The sequence below is a fragment of the Desmodus rotundus genome, chromosome 4 (assembly GCF_022682495.2).
Source record: "Desmodus rotundus isolate HL8 chromosome 4, HLdesRot8A.1, whole genome shotgun sequence".
NCBI lineage: Eukaryota > Metazoa > Chordata > Mammalia > Chiroptera > Phyllostomidae > Desmodus > Desmodus rotundus.
The window spans coordinates 79,099,350-79,117,450 of record NC_071390.1 but is presented as its reverse complement, the minus strand read 5'-3'; the positions used below and the strand labels follow the sequence as shown (position 1 = coordinate 79,117,450).

At 38.8% G+C, this 18,101-nt stretch overlaps 1 protein-coding gene across 5 annotated transcripts in view; it reads right to left on the bottom strand.

Annotated features, from left to right (window-relative positions):
* Positions 1-221: 221 nt before the first annotated feature.
* GPAT3 (glycerol-3-phosphate acyltransferase 3) overlaps positions 222-18,101 on the bottom strand; it is an 89,285-nt gene continuing 71,405 nt past the window's right edge. For all 5 annotated transcript variants that reach the window (XM_045183641.2, XM_024574900.3, XM_024574899.3 and 2 more), the window contains 7 exons: positions 14,251-14,344; positions 7,692-7,807; positions 6,589-6,644; positions 6,023-6,108; positions 5,343-5,471; positions 4,765-4,844; positions 222-1,465 (listed from right to left, as the gene is read on the bottom strand). In XM_045183641.2, coding sequence (XP_045039576.1) covers positions 1,354-1,465; positions 4,765-4,844; positions 5,343-5,471; positions 6,023-6,108; positions 6,589-6,644; positions 7,692-7,807; positions 14,251-14,344 — 673 coding nt within the window. In that variant the 3' untranslated portion in view covers positions 222-1,353. The remainder of the gene's footprint in view (positions 1,466-4,764; positions 4,845-5,342; positions 5,472-6,022; positions 6,109-6,588; positions 6,645-7,691; positions 7,808-14,250; positions 14,345-18,101) is intronic.

The following is an 18,101-nucleotide window of genomic DNA, read 5'->3' as shown; positions in this document are numbered from 1 at the left end:
ACAGAGCCCACAGGGTCAAAGTCCAGATAACAAGGCTAAAAAAAAAGAAAAAGAAGAAAACAAACTAAAACTAGCAGTTCATGCTCTCATTTCCCAGATGTCCCAGTCCAATGAAATCTATGTTGTCAAATGAAAAACAATCACTTTTTGAAATAAGAGAGAATCTAACTTACTCAAAACCACAAGATGGTAGAGGTGAAGGGAAAATAATACAAAACACATTTAGAAATATAGAATTTATTTATATTCACTGTAAGATAGTTTCACATTCTGTACATGGTTACCAGAAGAGAGACAATACTCTCAGAGTGTAAGATGGCATTATATTGCTGTCAACATTGCCTATGCTGTGAGTTGGAAAACACTTATTTTCCCCTTTAAAAAGTTTAAGGCTCAGTTTCCAAAAGGTAATTTTACCACTTACTTTTCTATTTAAGAAACTGGAAAAATTCTGAAGTAAACTACAAAGCAGTGGAGGATGAGGGGCAGTGCCACACACATCACTCATTCATACTACTGCCGAAGACACTAAATGTGATTTTTTTGTTGTTGTAAAAGGCTCCTCCTATTTGAAATGTGTTTGGTTACAGAAGCTGGGAGAAGCACTAGGTACAGATCTTTAGCATACAAACAAGGAAAACTAAAAACCTTATCACTAGTTGCTGGCTTAATGTATTTATTCACAACTAGCCTACATATAAATAAATGCACTCATACAGTAACTTGGGCTCACTTCTCTTTGGTAGAGCTCACCAAATGGTATTTCTCTCCTAACACACTAGTAAAAAATATTAACATTTCCTTTCAGCTTTCAAATCAGATGACCACAAAATTGTTTCTCCTAAACACTTTCCTCCATTTTTCTTATCAGTCTTGCAGAACATAACTATGATATAAACCTCATCCCACTATTCAAGCAACTGAAGAAGTGGGAGGAAAGGGCATGAGAAAGCTAATCATGAAAAAAGAGTTTGGGGTATTCTTTGAGAATTACCTTATCAATGATTCCAAACACGAAGAGTTCCAAAAGTATTTTCAAAGAACTTATTCCCATACAAATATTTCATTCAATCAACAATGACATAATCATCTTACAAAAGGCAGAATCTGTTAAACTCAGTCGACTATCTTACCACTCGGGAGGCTAATGCTCTAACAACAACAAAAGGGCACAGCTGAGTTCTGCCTCTGGCATAAAGAGGTAGAGACAATCATTCTGTAGAAAAGATCAACAATAAAAAAAAAAAACCCAATATAACAGTACAACGCCCCCTCCTCCCCCAAAAAACCCCTCACACATTCCATTCCTAAGGGCTCATTCTGGGAGGCGAAGCTTTATCTCCAGCATGGTAATCAGTCCAATTCAGAGTTGAGAGATCCATTGCCAACAATCATCTTGCTGTAGTTCTTCTGTTGCTCTTCCCTAAAAGTGTCCTTCACTTTTGCTCTCTTCAACCCACCATCCCTGGGAATAGAAAGGCAAATAAATAAAAGATAATCCCAGCAAGGATTTAAAAGGGTTATACATGCTGCACAGTGCCATGACTGGTCAGCAACAGGACAAAGAACACTGGAATTTGAAAGCCGAATGACTTGGATTCCAGTCTCTCCTCCACCACTTAGAAGAGATGTGTTACTGCGAAAAAGGAACAATTGCTCTAAGATGTGGTTAAAATAAAGAGTAATGGTCTCCACTCAGTTTCTCCTTTAGGGGCTGTTCTATTGAATATGTAGATTCTGCATTAAAACTAGAATTGGTTGCCTATCTTTTTCTACAAAGAAAGCAAAATATTGTTGTTATTTTTTTTCATCTAATTATCTCTATCTCACTAGAAAACCATACAGACAATTTAAAATATACACATAAGAAATGGTGAGGCTACTGAGTATATGTGAGTAAATAAACAAATAGGTGGAGTGTAACTCAAATCTAATTCTATGATTACCAAGTTAGTTTCATTCACAGCACTATATTTCAAGTACTTAAAATCCTCTGTATTCCAATGCAAATTAAAACCACAATGAGGTACCACCTCGCACCGGTCAGAGTGGCCAACATAAACAAATCAACAAACAAATGTCGAGAGGATGTGGAGAAAAGGGAACCCTAGTACATTGTTGGTGGGAATGCAGACTGGTAAGGCCACTGTGGAAAACAGTATGGAATTTCCTCAGAAAACTAAAAATGGAACTGCCCTTTGACCCAGCAATTCTGCTGCTGGGATTATACCCTAAGAGCCCTGAAACACCAATCCAAAAGAACCTATGCACCCCAATGTTCATAGCACAATTTACAATAGCCAAGGACTGGAAGCAACCTAAGTGCCCATCAGCAAATGAGTGGATCCAAAAACTATGGTACATTTACACAATGGAATTCTACGCAGCAGAGAGAAAGAAGGAGCTTATAACCTTTGCAACAGCATGATTGGAACTGGACAGCATTATGCTAAGTGAAATAAGCCAGATGGTGAGGGACAAATACCATGTGATCTCACCTTTAACTGGAACATAATCAACAAAAGAAAAAAGCAAGCAAAATATAACCAGAGACATTGAAGTTAAGAACAATCTAACAATAGCCAGAGGGGAGTGGGAAGGGGATAGTGGGGAGAGGGGATTACAGGAACTACTATAAAGGACACTTGGACAAAATCAAGGGGGAGGGTAGGGGTGGGGGAGGTGGGACTGGCTGGGGTGGGGTGGAGGGATGGGGAGAAAAGGCAGACAACTGTAATTGAATAACAATAAAAATTTAAAATAAAAACAATAAAATCTTCTGTATTCTAAAACAAACTCAGAATAAAACCAAATAATAATAAGTTGCATTCAACTGTTAGGTAGTGCCTGTGTAAGCAGCACTCCTTAATTCAGAGCCTGTGACTCTTTAAATTCTCCCCAGGATGGTGAAACACAGAGTTATCTGGGTTATAAGAACTTTGTGCATGCCTTTCCTTCTTTGGAGTACACAAAGAAACAACAAATTTTACGAGCAAGGAGGAGACTGGACTACCTGGGGCCACTCTCTTCTAATCAAATATTTTTCATTATAACTACTGAGTGGGTGTTAACTGAGAACTTGCTCACTTTATACTGTGCCTGTTTAATTTCAACCCAGTTAAGCACAGAGTGCTCTCTGATAACGATGAATAAACCACAGGTTAGCCAGTGAACTCATAAAGACAGAACTTGGCCTACAAAGAGACTCCTGTCTGAACCCACTGTGATGTTCTAGCTCCAGAGTCAAGCCTAAGACAGTACACCAGTAAGTCCTCAACTTAAAAACACACATCAGGCCACAAATCTTCCAGGGGGTTCAGTTGTAGAACATTTCCATGAAACAAGGTTATAAAGTGTCTTTAGGTTCCCAAAATTGTTCACAAAAGCCTCTTTTGTTCAAATGAGCTGCCTTGAGCCATAGCATTTACTTGAATTCTGAATAGTAAAAACTAAGGAAGGGAGGGAGAGGCAGGAGAAAGGCCATTCCTTCCTTCCCGAAGTCCAGGCTAAAAATGGAAAAATCGAAGTTAGCAGCATTTGCCCTTGAACATCCTGACGTAATTTTTATGCAATTGCCCTTCCCAAGCATCCAGTAAACTTCACACTGCTCTAAGCACCTCATCTGTAACTTGCCACCCCGCTAGACTTCAAAGTTTACTAAGTTCCCCCTTCCAATGGCAGCAGATCTTAGTTCTTAAGGCAGGCAGCAGCCATATTTAAAAGCCAGTTTAAGATGATATAATTAAGTTTTCACTTAATCTAGGAGAAAACTGATCCAGACATGTTAATTCAGACCTAATGGGTAACTGATGAATACATCTGGAAAGCTTTTTAAAGAAGAGGCTAGGTAATTAAAAGTAACCTTTTATTATAAAATTGTATATGGCCTGATAAAAGGAAATTGAAAATTTCGGGGGATTGTTTCCAACAGATTTCGTTTAAGTCAATCTAATTGGGAGCCTGTCCTGTGGCTAACTCCTTGGCTGTTTTTGTCTCTCAAAGCTTACTTTCTTTCCTTGGTGTCAGAGGCTGCTAAGCCAAAGCTCTAAGCTTTTCATAATGGATTCAGGACAGGAGGAACAAGGAAGAGGAAGCCAATTATATAATGAACATGGACCACTAGGGCATTTGTAAATTAAGGCGTTATAAACTAGGGAAGCCTGCCATTTCATGATGTTTCACATATTCCAGCTTCAATAATAAACAAATGTTAGTCTTAACCTATCTTAACCTTAGTCTTGATCTTGGGGCCAGTCATTACCTTAACCAAGAACTCATACTCTGGGGTGGTCAGGCAGGCATTTAATTAGAAGCTACCATAAGGCTTCAGCTATCTTGATCTCCCAATCTCCCAGGCTTTGTTAATTAGCACAGTGGGTTTTCACTGCAGAAATTAGTGGTATAATTAGTGACATGTCCCACTTCTAGTCTGTGTTTTTAAGGACATGGATGTGTCCTTCTTGCTTTAATTCCTCCCTGCTAGCCATTTGCTGAACACACTGAGCAGAGCTGAGGCAGTCATCTCCGACCAGAAAGTACAAATGCATTGAGGGTGGCAGAACTATACAGAATGAGCTGGTATACCAACCTGAACCACCTATGTTTAAAGGAAACGGATACACTTCTATCATATTTAAGCCCTTGTTATGTTGTATAAACCCATCACTGACAGCTAAACCTCCAGCTAACTAACATAATAAATAACATTATTAAAAGCTTTTTTTAATTTAAAAAAAGTGATAGTACTTCTGAAAAAATTCTTACCAGGGCAGCTCAGTCAATCCTCCTTGTACTGCAATAGCAGACTTAACCCTGTTAGCAAACTGGACTGCATCTTCTCCTTCCTGGGGAAAACAATTACAAGCATATCCTGGGTACAGAGTTTTCAAATAATACCTTAAAATGCCTGAAAATCATTTAGATTTATTTTAAAATATAAGATTCACATTCTAGCTCAAAAATGTATGAGTCTCAATCATAACAAATATCATTTGTTCTATGAAGAAAATACAGTGCTGATTGTTTCATTTTTCTTACTAAGTACACATATATATTGAGCTCTTTACATTCTCTTATCCAAGATACAATGTTCCATAATATCTTTAGGTATCACAAACTAACAGCAACTAAAAAAATTATTATGGAAAAGAGTCTCAGAATATAAAATGGCCTGATCTGAGGAGAACTAGATTTTTTTAAATGACTCATTTCCTGAGAAAGCAGAGAGGAAGTCCAGTTCTCGCTGATTCAAGGTAAGGAGATACCCACATTTTCAGATAAAGGTTTTCTCGCCTTTATTTGATTAAAGCCCCAAAGACCAGCCATTATTATCTATGGCATACCTCTCTCGTCATAGGAGGCAAGTACCACACATCACAGACGATGGCCCAGCTGGTCATCATTCGAAGCAGGTAGCTCACCATGTTATATTTACTACTGTTCCAAAATGCATCACCAAACTGAGGGTTATACTGAGCAAAAGAAAAGAAAATATATCCCAGTTATGAATTAAGTGGTGGCTGCTCTTTTCCAAGTCAATGCTTTCAAGACAGCAGGCCAAACCCTATGAAAAAGAGAAGCTTCTTTGCTTGACAGAAATGATGAAAAAGGTAACCAGTACAGCCAACTCCTCAGACTAAACCAACAGAGCACTGTAACAAGAGGCCGATTTACACTTTAAAAAAAAAATTTTGTAAGAGTTTACTTGAGCCAGACTAATGACATATGTCAGTCATGATGCTTAAATGTTTGTCTCTCCATTTAACTGGAAGGATGAAAGTAGGGACAATATCTGTTCTGCTCATCACCGACTATGTCCACAGTAAGTCCTCTGGTACCTACCTATATACATATCAACGGTGGGCAGTGACCAAGCAAATGGAGCAAAATGTAAACAACTGGTGAATCTGAGTGAAGTGTATACAATTGCTCCTTATTCTCAGCCTTTTCATTTGAAGGTATATCAAAATAAAGTTACCCAGCAACTGCCCTTTTCTAAGGGATAGAGGGGAATTTGCTTTACCTTAATTGCAACTGGATGTATGGTTCCTCCAATTTCAAAGCTTCCCTTTTTAAACATCATGACTGAGGTATTGTTAATGCAAGTTCCTGCAGAGAAATGGGAGGGGAGTGTGAATATTTTTAAAACAAAATTTTAAAAGGAATTATTTTGATATGAAATGATTTAAATTACTCAAGTCATATCAAAATTACAGACATTTTACTACCATTTCAAAAATCAATTCCTGCTTAATAGTAATTTGACAGTTCAAAACAGGTTTAGTAACAAACTTTTACTTTGTTACTGAATACTCTAGAAATACAACTTTTTCACAACAGGTAATATTAAAATAATGACTTTGAAAAAGTTATGGTCAATACCTTTCTTAAGTTCACTACCCAGAACTGACTTTTAAGATCAAAAAGGTACCAAGACTTCCATCAGATCTCAAGGAAGCAGGGAATTATTAGCTCAGACCAGGCCATGTCATGCCCATAATACAGCGGATGTGGGCTACGAATGCCAATTCCTCACTCACTTTGTGTGCTTCTTATCAACTATAGCTTGGTAGGCAGTCTCCTTCTTACCTTCAGGAAAGATTAATATGGGTAATTTTTTCTTATCAGCAATGTGTTCTTTTAGTCTGTGAAAAAAAAATAAAGGATCAAAATTCTACCTTTAAAAAGAGAAAGATGGGAATCCTCTTTAGTATTTTTTACACGCTACTAGCATAAATATAATGGTAAAGCAATAAGGAAGAGAGAAATAAGATAAAAGTAAAAGAAATAAACTCAAGTGGGTCCCTTTCCAAAAAAAGTATAAGGATAGCTGCTCTATTTCTGTTTCTCTCTTCTGAAAATGAGCAATTTTAAGTGCTCCCTGCTCATTCTTTACAAAAGAATGCTAGGTAGTCATGTGACAGAAGCTCTACAGCTCCTCCCCCTGTACCTTGATTACCCCATCTGAACAATGGGGATATTGATTGCTGGACCTGTCTGCCTATGGCCATTCAGTGTAGAAGACTCCTTAAATAGGTCAGGCTGAACTTTCCTAGGAATTATGTACCATAATAAAGCTGAGAGTAATATAAATCTTCCAGACTTAGGTCCTGCCCTCCCTGCAGCCAGCCTTATATTCCCCACAGCTCACCAGAACTAGTAAGGCTGAGGTACAGAGATTACAGCTGCCAGAGTGTCCCATTGCTGAATAGTCTCAAAATGGGGGATAGTTTTTCTAACCTTAAATAGATTTCAGCAAGTACTTTTCATTTAACTCTTAACAGCCTGGCTCACCTTCATGCTTATAAAAGCAATGACCAGAGTGCCTTTAGGTAAAGGCCTCGGGCAAAAAGGTGCTTCCCAACAAAGGTTTCTGGTAGCTCATCTCTATCCCAAGCACCCAGAGGTTCCTTATTCTGTTTCATAAAGAGATTAGCTCTGTCTCTAGGCAGAAAACAATCATCTTATTGATTACTTGATCACATAATCTGTTAATTCACCAAACAGTTTAAAAAATTATCTAACTTTCTAGGTAGTAATTTTTAACTAAAAATTCAGCAACTGGACTATACCTAAGATCACCACAAAATAAACTGATAGGGCTTCTAATCTCTTTTTACATCCTACTATTTCTACAAAATAAAAATTTAAAAAAATATAGCCAAGATAGGTGAGTAAATGTCATTGCTCACCTCTTAGTCACCAGGTGTCGATCCTTCATTTCTGAGCGTTCAAACCAGACATGTGGACAAGCTTTGACCATAGCTCTCTGAATAATTCCCATCAATCCACCATGAACCTGGCCAACCTAGAATTATCATCAGAAAAAGAAAAAAAAATGTAAAGGCACAACTGTCCAAAGAAAGTTTGTGTGTGTGTGTTCAAGTATGAGTAAGTTTCTATTCCCCACTCAGAGAAAAAGATCAACCTTCTGCTGACTAAAATTCTTAGTCTATATAAAAGAAATGAATGGCCAAATATAAGAAAAAGGTGTTGTTTAGTAGCACCTTTGAATTTTAAGGTATACTCCAGCTACTATAGCAACATAGATAAGAGAAAGTATAGCAGTCAAGATAAAAGAAATCAAATTAAAAGTACACTGAAACACCATTCCTCACCTATCAGATTGAAAAAAGATTCAAAAGCTTGACAATATACCCTGAAGCAAGGCCATGGGAAATGGGCACTGTCATACATTTCATGGGATGGGGGAGATTATAACAAGCACGGCAGGAAATCTGGCAATATCAAAACTGCATACACATTTATCCTTCAACTCAATAATTCTAATTCTAGAAATTTATCCTGATATACCATTTCACTCCAACAAAATGAAAACACATATGCACAAAGTTTTAATTGTATTATTTCTAATTTCTAGATAGGGGAAACTAACTAAATGTCCAAACACAAGAAATTAGATGCAAAAACTATGGTACATGCACCCAATGCATCCAGGAAAAGAACACAGTTGAACTCTATAACTGGTAAGAAATGACATACAGGAGACCTTATTAAGTGAAAAAGCAATCTGTGAGAGAGACAAGATGGTGGCAAGATAGGTGGGAGCAGAGTCCACTTCCCCCTGCACACGGGTGAAACACCTAGCAGTTCTACTGAAGAACAAAGCGAACAGCCAACAGTACCCCAGCATTTATGAAGATAGGAGACCAAAAAGTACAGAGGACACTGAGAAAACAGAAGGTAAAGGGACTGCTTCAGGACAAAAAGGTCCCTGGGACCAGCTCGGGGACCAGGGCAACTGCAGCCCCAGGCCCGCACCTGATGGGCCTGCCACAGGACTCCTGGGAGAGAGCCAAGTTAATGGCTCCCACCCCTGCCAAACAAGGCTCGAGCAGCACTGAGAGAGACCTGGTTGCTTGAAGTCACAGGGAGGGGAATAAGGACGAAGTGGTAAACCCACAGAGACTGTGGGTGTGGCTGGGGAGAGTTGAGAGTTGGGTCATGTGGGGCCCTGACCCAGACAGTCCCCGGTCTGGCTAGAGAGGTGGGCTGTGTGAGAGGACAGGCCCTTCCTTGTATGGAGTGGCAGGATTGAGCAGGAGGAATTGCTCAAAAAGAAAAAGACACTCAGGGGCAGTTTGGGGAAGTCTCCTGCAGCAACAGCTCCAGTCTCCTCTCCACCCAGTTGCTTGGCACTCCCCCGGGGGTGTGGGGGGCATGGAACCCATATCCGAAGCACCAGGGACAGTGCGCACCTTGGAGGCCCTCCAGGCACACATCTGAGGCATCAGGAGAATGCACAACTTGGAGGGACCTGAGACCACAGGCACCGAGGAGAGTGTACATCACAGAAGGCCCCACATGCCCACCTATAGCCCGGGGATCAGGTGAGACAATAAAACCTGGAACTGTGAAAAGACCAGAGTTGGACCCAAGGAGGGGGCATCCCAACAGCTGAGACAGTGAAACAACTTTCACTTTGCTACTCCAGAGAAGTTATTGCAAGTTATTGTATATTTGTATTAGTATTTTATTCATTATTCTTATATCACTCATTTTATTGGTATTTTTGTATCTCTCTTCTTTGTGTTTAGTCTTCTTCACTTGACTGGTTAATTTGCATTGCTTGACTGGTTTCCCCTTGTTCTCTCTTTCATAGCGTATTGTTAATTAACTTTGTTTCACTTCACTTGTGTTGCACTAGCACACTACTCTAGGACCTATACTCCCTATTCTGGTTCTCCAGATCACATAGATTCTGTCATATGATTGTTGCTCCATTACTATTGTAAATAATAGCTGCTCCATACATTTGTAAATACTATGCAGAATCCCTCCCAGATCTCAGCCCACTTCACTGTTTCCTGAACTTTATTACTGGTGTGGTTAACACTATTCTCTCACACATATACCTATTTTCTACCCTTTACTCTCACTTTACCTCATAATCTGACCTCCCACAAGCTCACTGCTTTCTAGATCCAACTCACAATCCTTCCCCACCACAACAAGAGTCTTATCTTCTTTCAACCCTTTCTAAAAAGTGGTTAGGTGGGTGAATTATCATGGTTAACACTATATATATCCAAAGGATCTCCTATCTCTTCTCTAAGGGCTGGTAATTAAAATATCATATAATACACTCTTGCTGTTTTAAGCCATTTTGCCGTCCCCCTACAACCTATCACAAAAAAGAGTAGGTAGAAGCTGTGAAGACCAGGACACCTCCTGGAACAGGAAACCCACCAACAAAGGAACCACCAACAGATAAGAACAGAAGGTGAAGGAGGGAGTAGAAGTCACACTAACTCAACCCAGGAACTATCTGGAAAAACTACTAAATAGTAGAGAAATTACTCAGAACAAACAACAAGAGCAAAGCCTCAAAACTTTGTACACATGGAAGAACCAGCTTCAACACAACCTGCCCACAACTGCACAACAGATTACAAGACGTCGTGGACCCTCAGATAACCAGCTGGTGGGAAGGACCCACCAAAGAAAGGCCCAACAACAACCAAAAACCAAAGACATACACAGAGCCAACATAAACCACAGCCCCAGATCAGTAAGATCAGGAGATCAAGGAGACTGCACCACGGAATCTCACAGATATTCTACCACAGAAGTTTACACCATAAATCCAGAGGGTCAGAACAGAGCAATTTAAGAAGCAGAGGCTAACAGGAAGAGTCTCAAAAACAATGGGAAGACAAAGATCAATCCCCAAATGAAAGGAAAGGAGGAAGTCTCAGAAACAATGCTAAATGAAAAAGAGGCCAGTCAACTATCAGATATTGAGTTCAAACAATTGGTTATAAGGAAGCTCAATGAGCTCACACAGAATTATGAAAAACTACATGGAAACTACAATGAACTCACTGCAAACTATATCAACATGAAAAAGGAAATAGAAACTGTCAACAAGGGTCAAGGGGAAATGAAGAATACAATTTCTGAACTGAAGAACACAGGAGAAGGAATCAAAAGCAGGCTTGATGAAGCAGAGGATCAGATCAGCCAGCTGGAGGACAAGGTAAAATAAAACACCCAGAATAAGGAAGAAAAGGAAAAGAAGCTCAGAAAGAATGAAGAGGGGTTAAGGGAAATACAGGACCACATGAAAAGTAATAATATCCATATAATAGGGATTCCAGAAGAAGAGGAAGAAAAAGGGATAGAAAACCTGTTCGAAGAAGTAATGATGGAAAATTTCCCTAATTTCATGAGAGAAAAAGTCACACAAATCTAGGAAACACAGAGTCCCAATCAAGAGGAACCCAAAGAGGCCCACTTCAAGACACATCATAATTAAAATGGCAAAATTCCAAGACAAAGAGAGAATCTTAAAGACAGCAAGGGAGAAACAGGAAGTAACATACAAGGGAGCCCTGATGAGGTTAGCAGCTGACTTCTCAATGGAAACACTCCATGCCAGAAGAGAATGGCAAAATATATTCCAAGTAATGAGAACCAGAGGCCTGCAACCAAGGCTCCTTTACCCAGCAAGGCTCTCAATCAAGATAGAAGGCCAAATAAAGTGCTTCCCAGACAAAAGGAGTCTAACAGAATATACCTCCACCAAACCAGCTCTGCAAGAGATGCTAAAGGGACTGCTTTAAGGAAAGGAAGGAAGAGAGAGAGAGAGGGAGGAACACGGGTATAAAAAAAAGGCAATGAATAAGTACCTATCAATAATAACCTTAAATGTAAATGGATTAAATGCTCCAATCAAAAGACATGGAATAGATGAATGGATAAGAAAACATGACCCACACATATGCTGCCTACAAGAGACTCACCTCAGGACAAAAGACCTACACAGACTGAAAGTGAAGGGCTGGAAACATATTTTCCAAGCAAACAGACAGGAAAAAAAAAGCAGGGGTAGCAATACTCATATTAGACGAAATAGACTTCCAGAGAAGGGCCATAAAAAGAGACCCAGAAGGTCACTTCATAATACTCAAAGGAAGAATCCACCAAGAAGACATAAACATTGTAAATATATATGCTCCCAACATAGGAGCACCCAAATACATACAGAAAATCTTGGAGGACTTCAAGAAAGATATTGACAGCAGCACAATTATAGTAGGGGATTTTAACACCCCACTGTCAAAGATGGACAGATCTTCCAAACAAAATATCAACAAAGATATTGATGCATTGAACAATGCCCTAGATGAAATGGACTTAACTGATAATATAGAGAGACTTTCATCCCACCCAAAGAAGAAAAATACACACTCTTTTCAAATGCACATGGAACATTTTCAAAGCTAGACCACATGATAGCACACAAAACAAGCCTCAACAAGTTCAAGAAAATTGAAATCATATCAAGCATTTTCTCTGACCACAAGGGACTGAAACTAGAAACAAACCTCAAGGAAAAAACTCAAAAACACTCAAAAACATGGAGATTGAATAGCATGCTATTAAGCAATGAATGGGTGAAGAATGAGATTAGGGAAGAAATCAAAAAGTTTCTGCAAACAAATGAAAATGAGCTCACAACAATCCAAAACCTATGGGACACAGCGAAGGCAGTCCTGAAAGGGAAGTTCATAGCAATAAAGGCCTACCTAAAAAGAACAGAAACATTTGAAATAAACAACCTAAACCTACACCTACAAGAACGCGAGGAACAACAACAAAGACAGCCCAGAGCAAGTACAAGGAAGGAAATAACCAAGATCAGAGCAGAATTAAATGACATAGAGACTAAAAGCACAATTCTAAGGATCAATGAATCCAAGAGCTGGTTCTTTGAAAAGATAAACAAAATCGACAAGCCCTTCAGCAGGCTCATCAAGAAAAAAAGAGAGAGGACCCAAATAAACACAATCAGATATGAAAGAGGAGAGACTACACCTGATACCACAGAAATACAAAGGATTTTAAGATATTACTACGAAGAATTATATGCCAAGAAATGTGAAAACCTAGATGATATGTAGCAATATAGTTTCCTCCCACTTCTGCCCTCCTGTCTCTGATTTAAATCCAAATGGCTTTAGGTTTCTACCACTCAACCCACTGGAAAGTTCATAGGTGCTATGCTTTTTCTAAACTTTGGCTAATACTGTAATTGTAACTATACATAATCAAAAAGCATAGAAAATGCCTACAAAATTCTGAGGCCTTCAGTCACAAATGAGTTATGCTCAACTCTTTGTTCACCAGGACACCGAATGAATATGGTTTCAAAAACACAAAACCATGATTAGGTAAGTTGGTTAAAATGCCTGAACCTCTGCTTTCTCATCTAAACAAAATTTCAGCCCTAACCTCATTGAATTATAGGGAAGGTCAAAAATAATGGATGTAAATGTGCTTGCCCACAATAATGCAAGGAATTATCATATACACCCAGAACTAGGCTGGAACGTCTATCATGGGTTGTTAACATGAGGGTCCTTGGAAGGGCTTTCTGGAGATCCATAAGCACCTTCAAATTAGACACAAAATTATGTTTGTATGACGCACATGTATGTTGTGGTGGTGGTTTGTTTGTTTCCTTAAAAAAAGGTACATAACTATTAACTGATTCCTAACCTAAAAAATGTTAAGAAGTACCTTTTCAGAGAGTTGGTTAAAGCTTCCTTTAATTCAGAAAGAGCTCCACAACGTAGAGAAATTTAACAATGTGTTAAAATGTATTAAATATCTGAATTTATATTTGGACAAATTAAATACCTGGCAATAAGGAGTTTTTACAAAGGCCTTCAAAACCAAAATACCCAGACATGTGGCTTTGTGGTTTGTTGTAGGGTTTTCTTTTCTTTTCTTTTTCTTTTGGGGCTATAGACAAAAACTGAAAAAGGTAGTGTGGTTTTAATATTTCCCTTTTTGCTTGAGCTTCAGTAAAGGGATAGGGTTCTTTTTGTTTTTTCTTTTTGAATTGCATATGACTCCCTGAAGGAAAACAGAACTAATTGTCAGGAAAGGGATTTTCTCAGCTCTAAGGAGGAAGACTTTAATCTTTGAAAATATTAAACATCACAGGGATTTTAGAAGATGTAATCAACTTTATAAAGTCCTATCAAACTCAAGTATGTCTGCATTTCAGTAAGTTAAATTTTTATAACCTTAGGTATAATGGCTATTTTCTTGCACTATATATTCCTCATGTAAATATATTACACAACATATAGCTACAGTAGTATAACTGAATCACTTTATAATATAAAACTAACTTTCTAATTTGAGTGAAAATAAATTTAAAATTTGAGCAATCCATAGAAAATGTAACTACTTGAAATATCAACAAGCTGCTCTTACCATAGCATAGCATCCATCCATTGTCAAGATCAAAACATCTATTGGGGAGGTATGGTTGGCAACACAAATGCCTCCCTTCTGGGGTCTGTACTGCCTGCAATTACAAACAGTGGTAAATATTAAACCTTGAAAAATGGCCACTATTTCACAGAACAGCATGTAGATATACATCCTATTTTGTTTTTAAAAAGCCCACTAAAAATTAAAGTTCAAAGTATATGGAACCCTCTTAAAAAATTATCTCTAGGCTATAATGATGGGATTGGGCTAAGAATATAGGAGAAGGGGCCCTTGACTTTCCCGTAACATGTATTTATGTTATTTTTTTGTAATGACCATATTTTCCTCTTATGATGAAAAATAATTTTAAAATATTAGACTGAATTACGATGATTCCATAACTTTAATATATTTGTGTTGTTTCATTTATTTTATCATAAGCATTTTTCTATTATTTCCATTTCATAAGCATCACCTTTAGAGGTTTCATGTTGACCCACAGAGTATATTTACTATACTTTCTTTCTCCCCTCCCATCTTCCTAAAGCACAAGTTGGCAAAAGTTTCCTATTGCAGGCCAGATAGTAAATACTTTAAGTTTTACAAGCCAGCCAATCCCTGTCAAAAGTATAGGACTCTGATGTTTTGACATAAAGGCAGACGCAGATAATATATAAATGATTGAACATGGCTGTGTTCCAATAAAACTTTATTTACAGAAAATAGATGGCAGGCCAGATATGGTCTATGGGCCCATAGTTTAGTTTGCTGACCTCTGTCTGAGAATTCAATCAGTATCAGATACTAATGAAGCAGAGTAGCTCTCTTTGGGGCTATACAAAGTAGAAAGGGAATCAAATACATAACAACTTTATCATATTTCCCTTAAAATTAGAAGCAATTCCATTAAAAGTTATGAACCTCTTTCTATGTAATTAAAGTACCTTTTCTGTAGAAGGTATCTCCTCTGCTCACACTTCTTCCAAAGCATTTTCTTTTACTCCTCCCCCCAAAAGTCATAACTGAATCACAAAATCACATAATTTTAGAAATTTGATTTCTGGTCAAGATGGAGGCATAGGTAGACACGCTTTGCCTCCTTACGTAACCACAAGAAGGATCACTACTAACCTCAAAACAAAAACACCCAGAACTGAAAAACACCCAGAAAATAGAACTGTATGGAAGTCTGACAACCAAGGGTTTAAAGAAGTCCCATTCCACATGGGTAGGAGGGCCAGAGCTGGGGAGCCGGGGCAGAGAGGATGCAATGTGGCTGCAAAGAGGTGGCAGCTTTGAGGCAAAGTGGCCAGTGCAATGGGCAGTTCCACATTCATGTATGGTGGATAAAAATCGGGAGGGATACCTTGAGAGCATGCAATCCCAGCCCCAGGCCAGACCTCGCAGTCCAGGGTTCCAGTGCTGGGAAAATAAAGCCTCATAACTTCTGGCTATAAAAACCAGTAGGGATTGGGGCAGAGGAAGAAACTGCCAGTGTCTCAGGAAAGTCCCATTTAAAGGGCTCACATGGTCCTAGAACATACAAAAACCAACCCACTCTGGGAACCAACACCAGGGCAACACTTAGAGGGGAAACAGTCTCATATGGGAAGTGAGTGAAGTAACTGGAAACAGGGCAGGTGCTGAATGAGCCTTCAGCAGCCAGACAGCAGTATTGTCCCCTTGTCAACACTTAGCTCACATACAAAACCACAAAGTGGTGAAGCAAGTTACCCTGCCCTGGCGGATCCCTAAGGATCTGTCCCATACAATTTAACAGGTGCTCTAAGACAGGGAGCCAAAACAGCTCTACGTAATACACAGAAGCAAACAAAGGAAGGCTGCCAAATTGATGAGACAAAGAAACAGGGCCCAAATGAAAGAACAGAACAAAACCCCAGAGAAAGAACTAAACAAAACGGAGACAGCCATCCTAGCAGATGCAGAGTTCAAAACACTGGAGATAAGGACTCACTGAGTATTACAAAAGCATAAGGGAAGAAATGAAGGCTACACTAAGTGGAATAAAGAATAATCACAGGGAACCAACAGTGAAGGGAAGGAAGCCAAGATTCAAATCAAAGATTTGGAACATAAAAATAAAGATTCAACCAGAACAGAATGAAGAAACAAGAATTCAAAAAAAATGAGGAGAGAATAAGACTACTCTGGGACATCTCCAAAAGAGCCAACATCTGAATCATAGGATACCAGAAGGCAAAGAGGGAGAGCAAGAAATTGAAAACTTATTTGAAAAAATAATGAAGGAAAACTTCCCCAATCTGGCAAAGGAAACAGGCATACAAGTCCAGGAAGCAGAGAGTCCCAAACAAGTTAGACCCAAAGAGGACCAAACCAAGACACATCATAATTAAAATGCCAAAGGTTAAAGATAAAGACAGAATCTTAAAAGCAGCAAGAGAAAAGCAGAGAGTTACCTACAAACAAGTTCCCACAGGATTATCAGCTGATTTCTCAAAAGAAACTGCAGGCAGGAAGGGACTGGCACGATGTATTCAAAGTGATGAAAAGCAGGGCACATACCTGGGTTGCAGGCCAGATGCCCGGTGGGGGACACATGAGAGGCAACCACACAAAGTGATGAAAAGCAAGGACCTACAACTTTGATTACTCTATCCAGCAAAGCTATCATTTAGAATGGAAGAGCAGATAAAGTGCTTCCCAGATAAGGTAAAGTTAAAGGAGTTCATCATTATCAAGTCATTATTACATGAGATGTTAAAGGGACTTATTCAAGAAGAAGAAGATCAAAACTATGAACACTGAAAGGGCAAGAAACTCACAACTATCAACAACTGAAACTAAAAAACAAAAACAAAATCAAACTAAGCAAATAACTTGAACAGGAAAAGAATCATAGATATGGAGATCACATGGAGGGTTATCAGCTGGGAGGTAGATGGGGAATAATGAGGGAAAAGGTACGGGGACTAAGGAACATAATTGGTAGGCACAAAATAGACAGGGAAATGTTAAGAACAGTATGGGAAATGGAGAAACCAAAACACTTGTATCACAACCCATCAACATGAACTAAGTGGGGGGACTGCTGGAGGGAAGGGGGGATATCAGGTAGAGAGAGGCAAAGGGGGAAAGATTGGGACAGCTGTAACAGCATAATAAATAAAATATACTTTTTTAAAAAAAGAAAGAAATTTAAGGGGTCTTTTATGTTGGTAGAACATGGGAAAGCCAATAATAAAATGTTTGCCTCCCACAAGTGAAACAGAAGGATCCAGTCAGTAAAAAAATTACAGGCTGCCCTAGCCCTGGCTGGTGTGGCTCAGTGGATTGAGTGCCAGCATGCAAACCAAAAGGTAGCCGGGTTGATTCCCAGTCAGGGCCTATGCCTGGGTTGTGGAACAGGTCCCTAGTTGGGGGCGTGTGAGAGGCAACCCATTCATGTATCTCACACATCATTTTTTCTCTCCCTGTGTTTCTCCCTCCCTTCCCATTTCTCTGAAAATAAATAAATAAAATCTTTTTTTAAAACTTCATTAAAAAATTAGAGGCTATCCTATAACTTTTAAAACAATGATTTGAAATGTAAGAAAAAATAAAATTGAGTTAACAAAAAAGTAACTCAAAAACAATAAAAATTACTTTCATTTAGCTAATAACTTCACATAGCTATCTTTATCCTCTATGACTAATGGTAAGAGAAGCAAAATGTCATGTCTATTTTAAGGCTCAGTGACAGAATTTTAGAAGTGGCAGGACCGAGAACAGAAACTAGGCCTCCAGATTCCAAGTCTGGTCCTCCATCAACCACATTGCAGGCCTGTCACCTCCATCACTGTTTAAATCAGAGACCTTGTTCAAATTCTGAC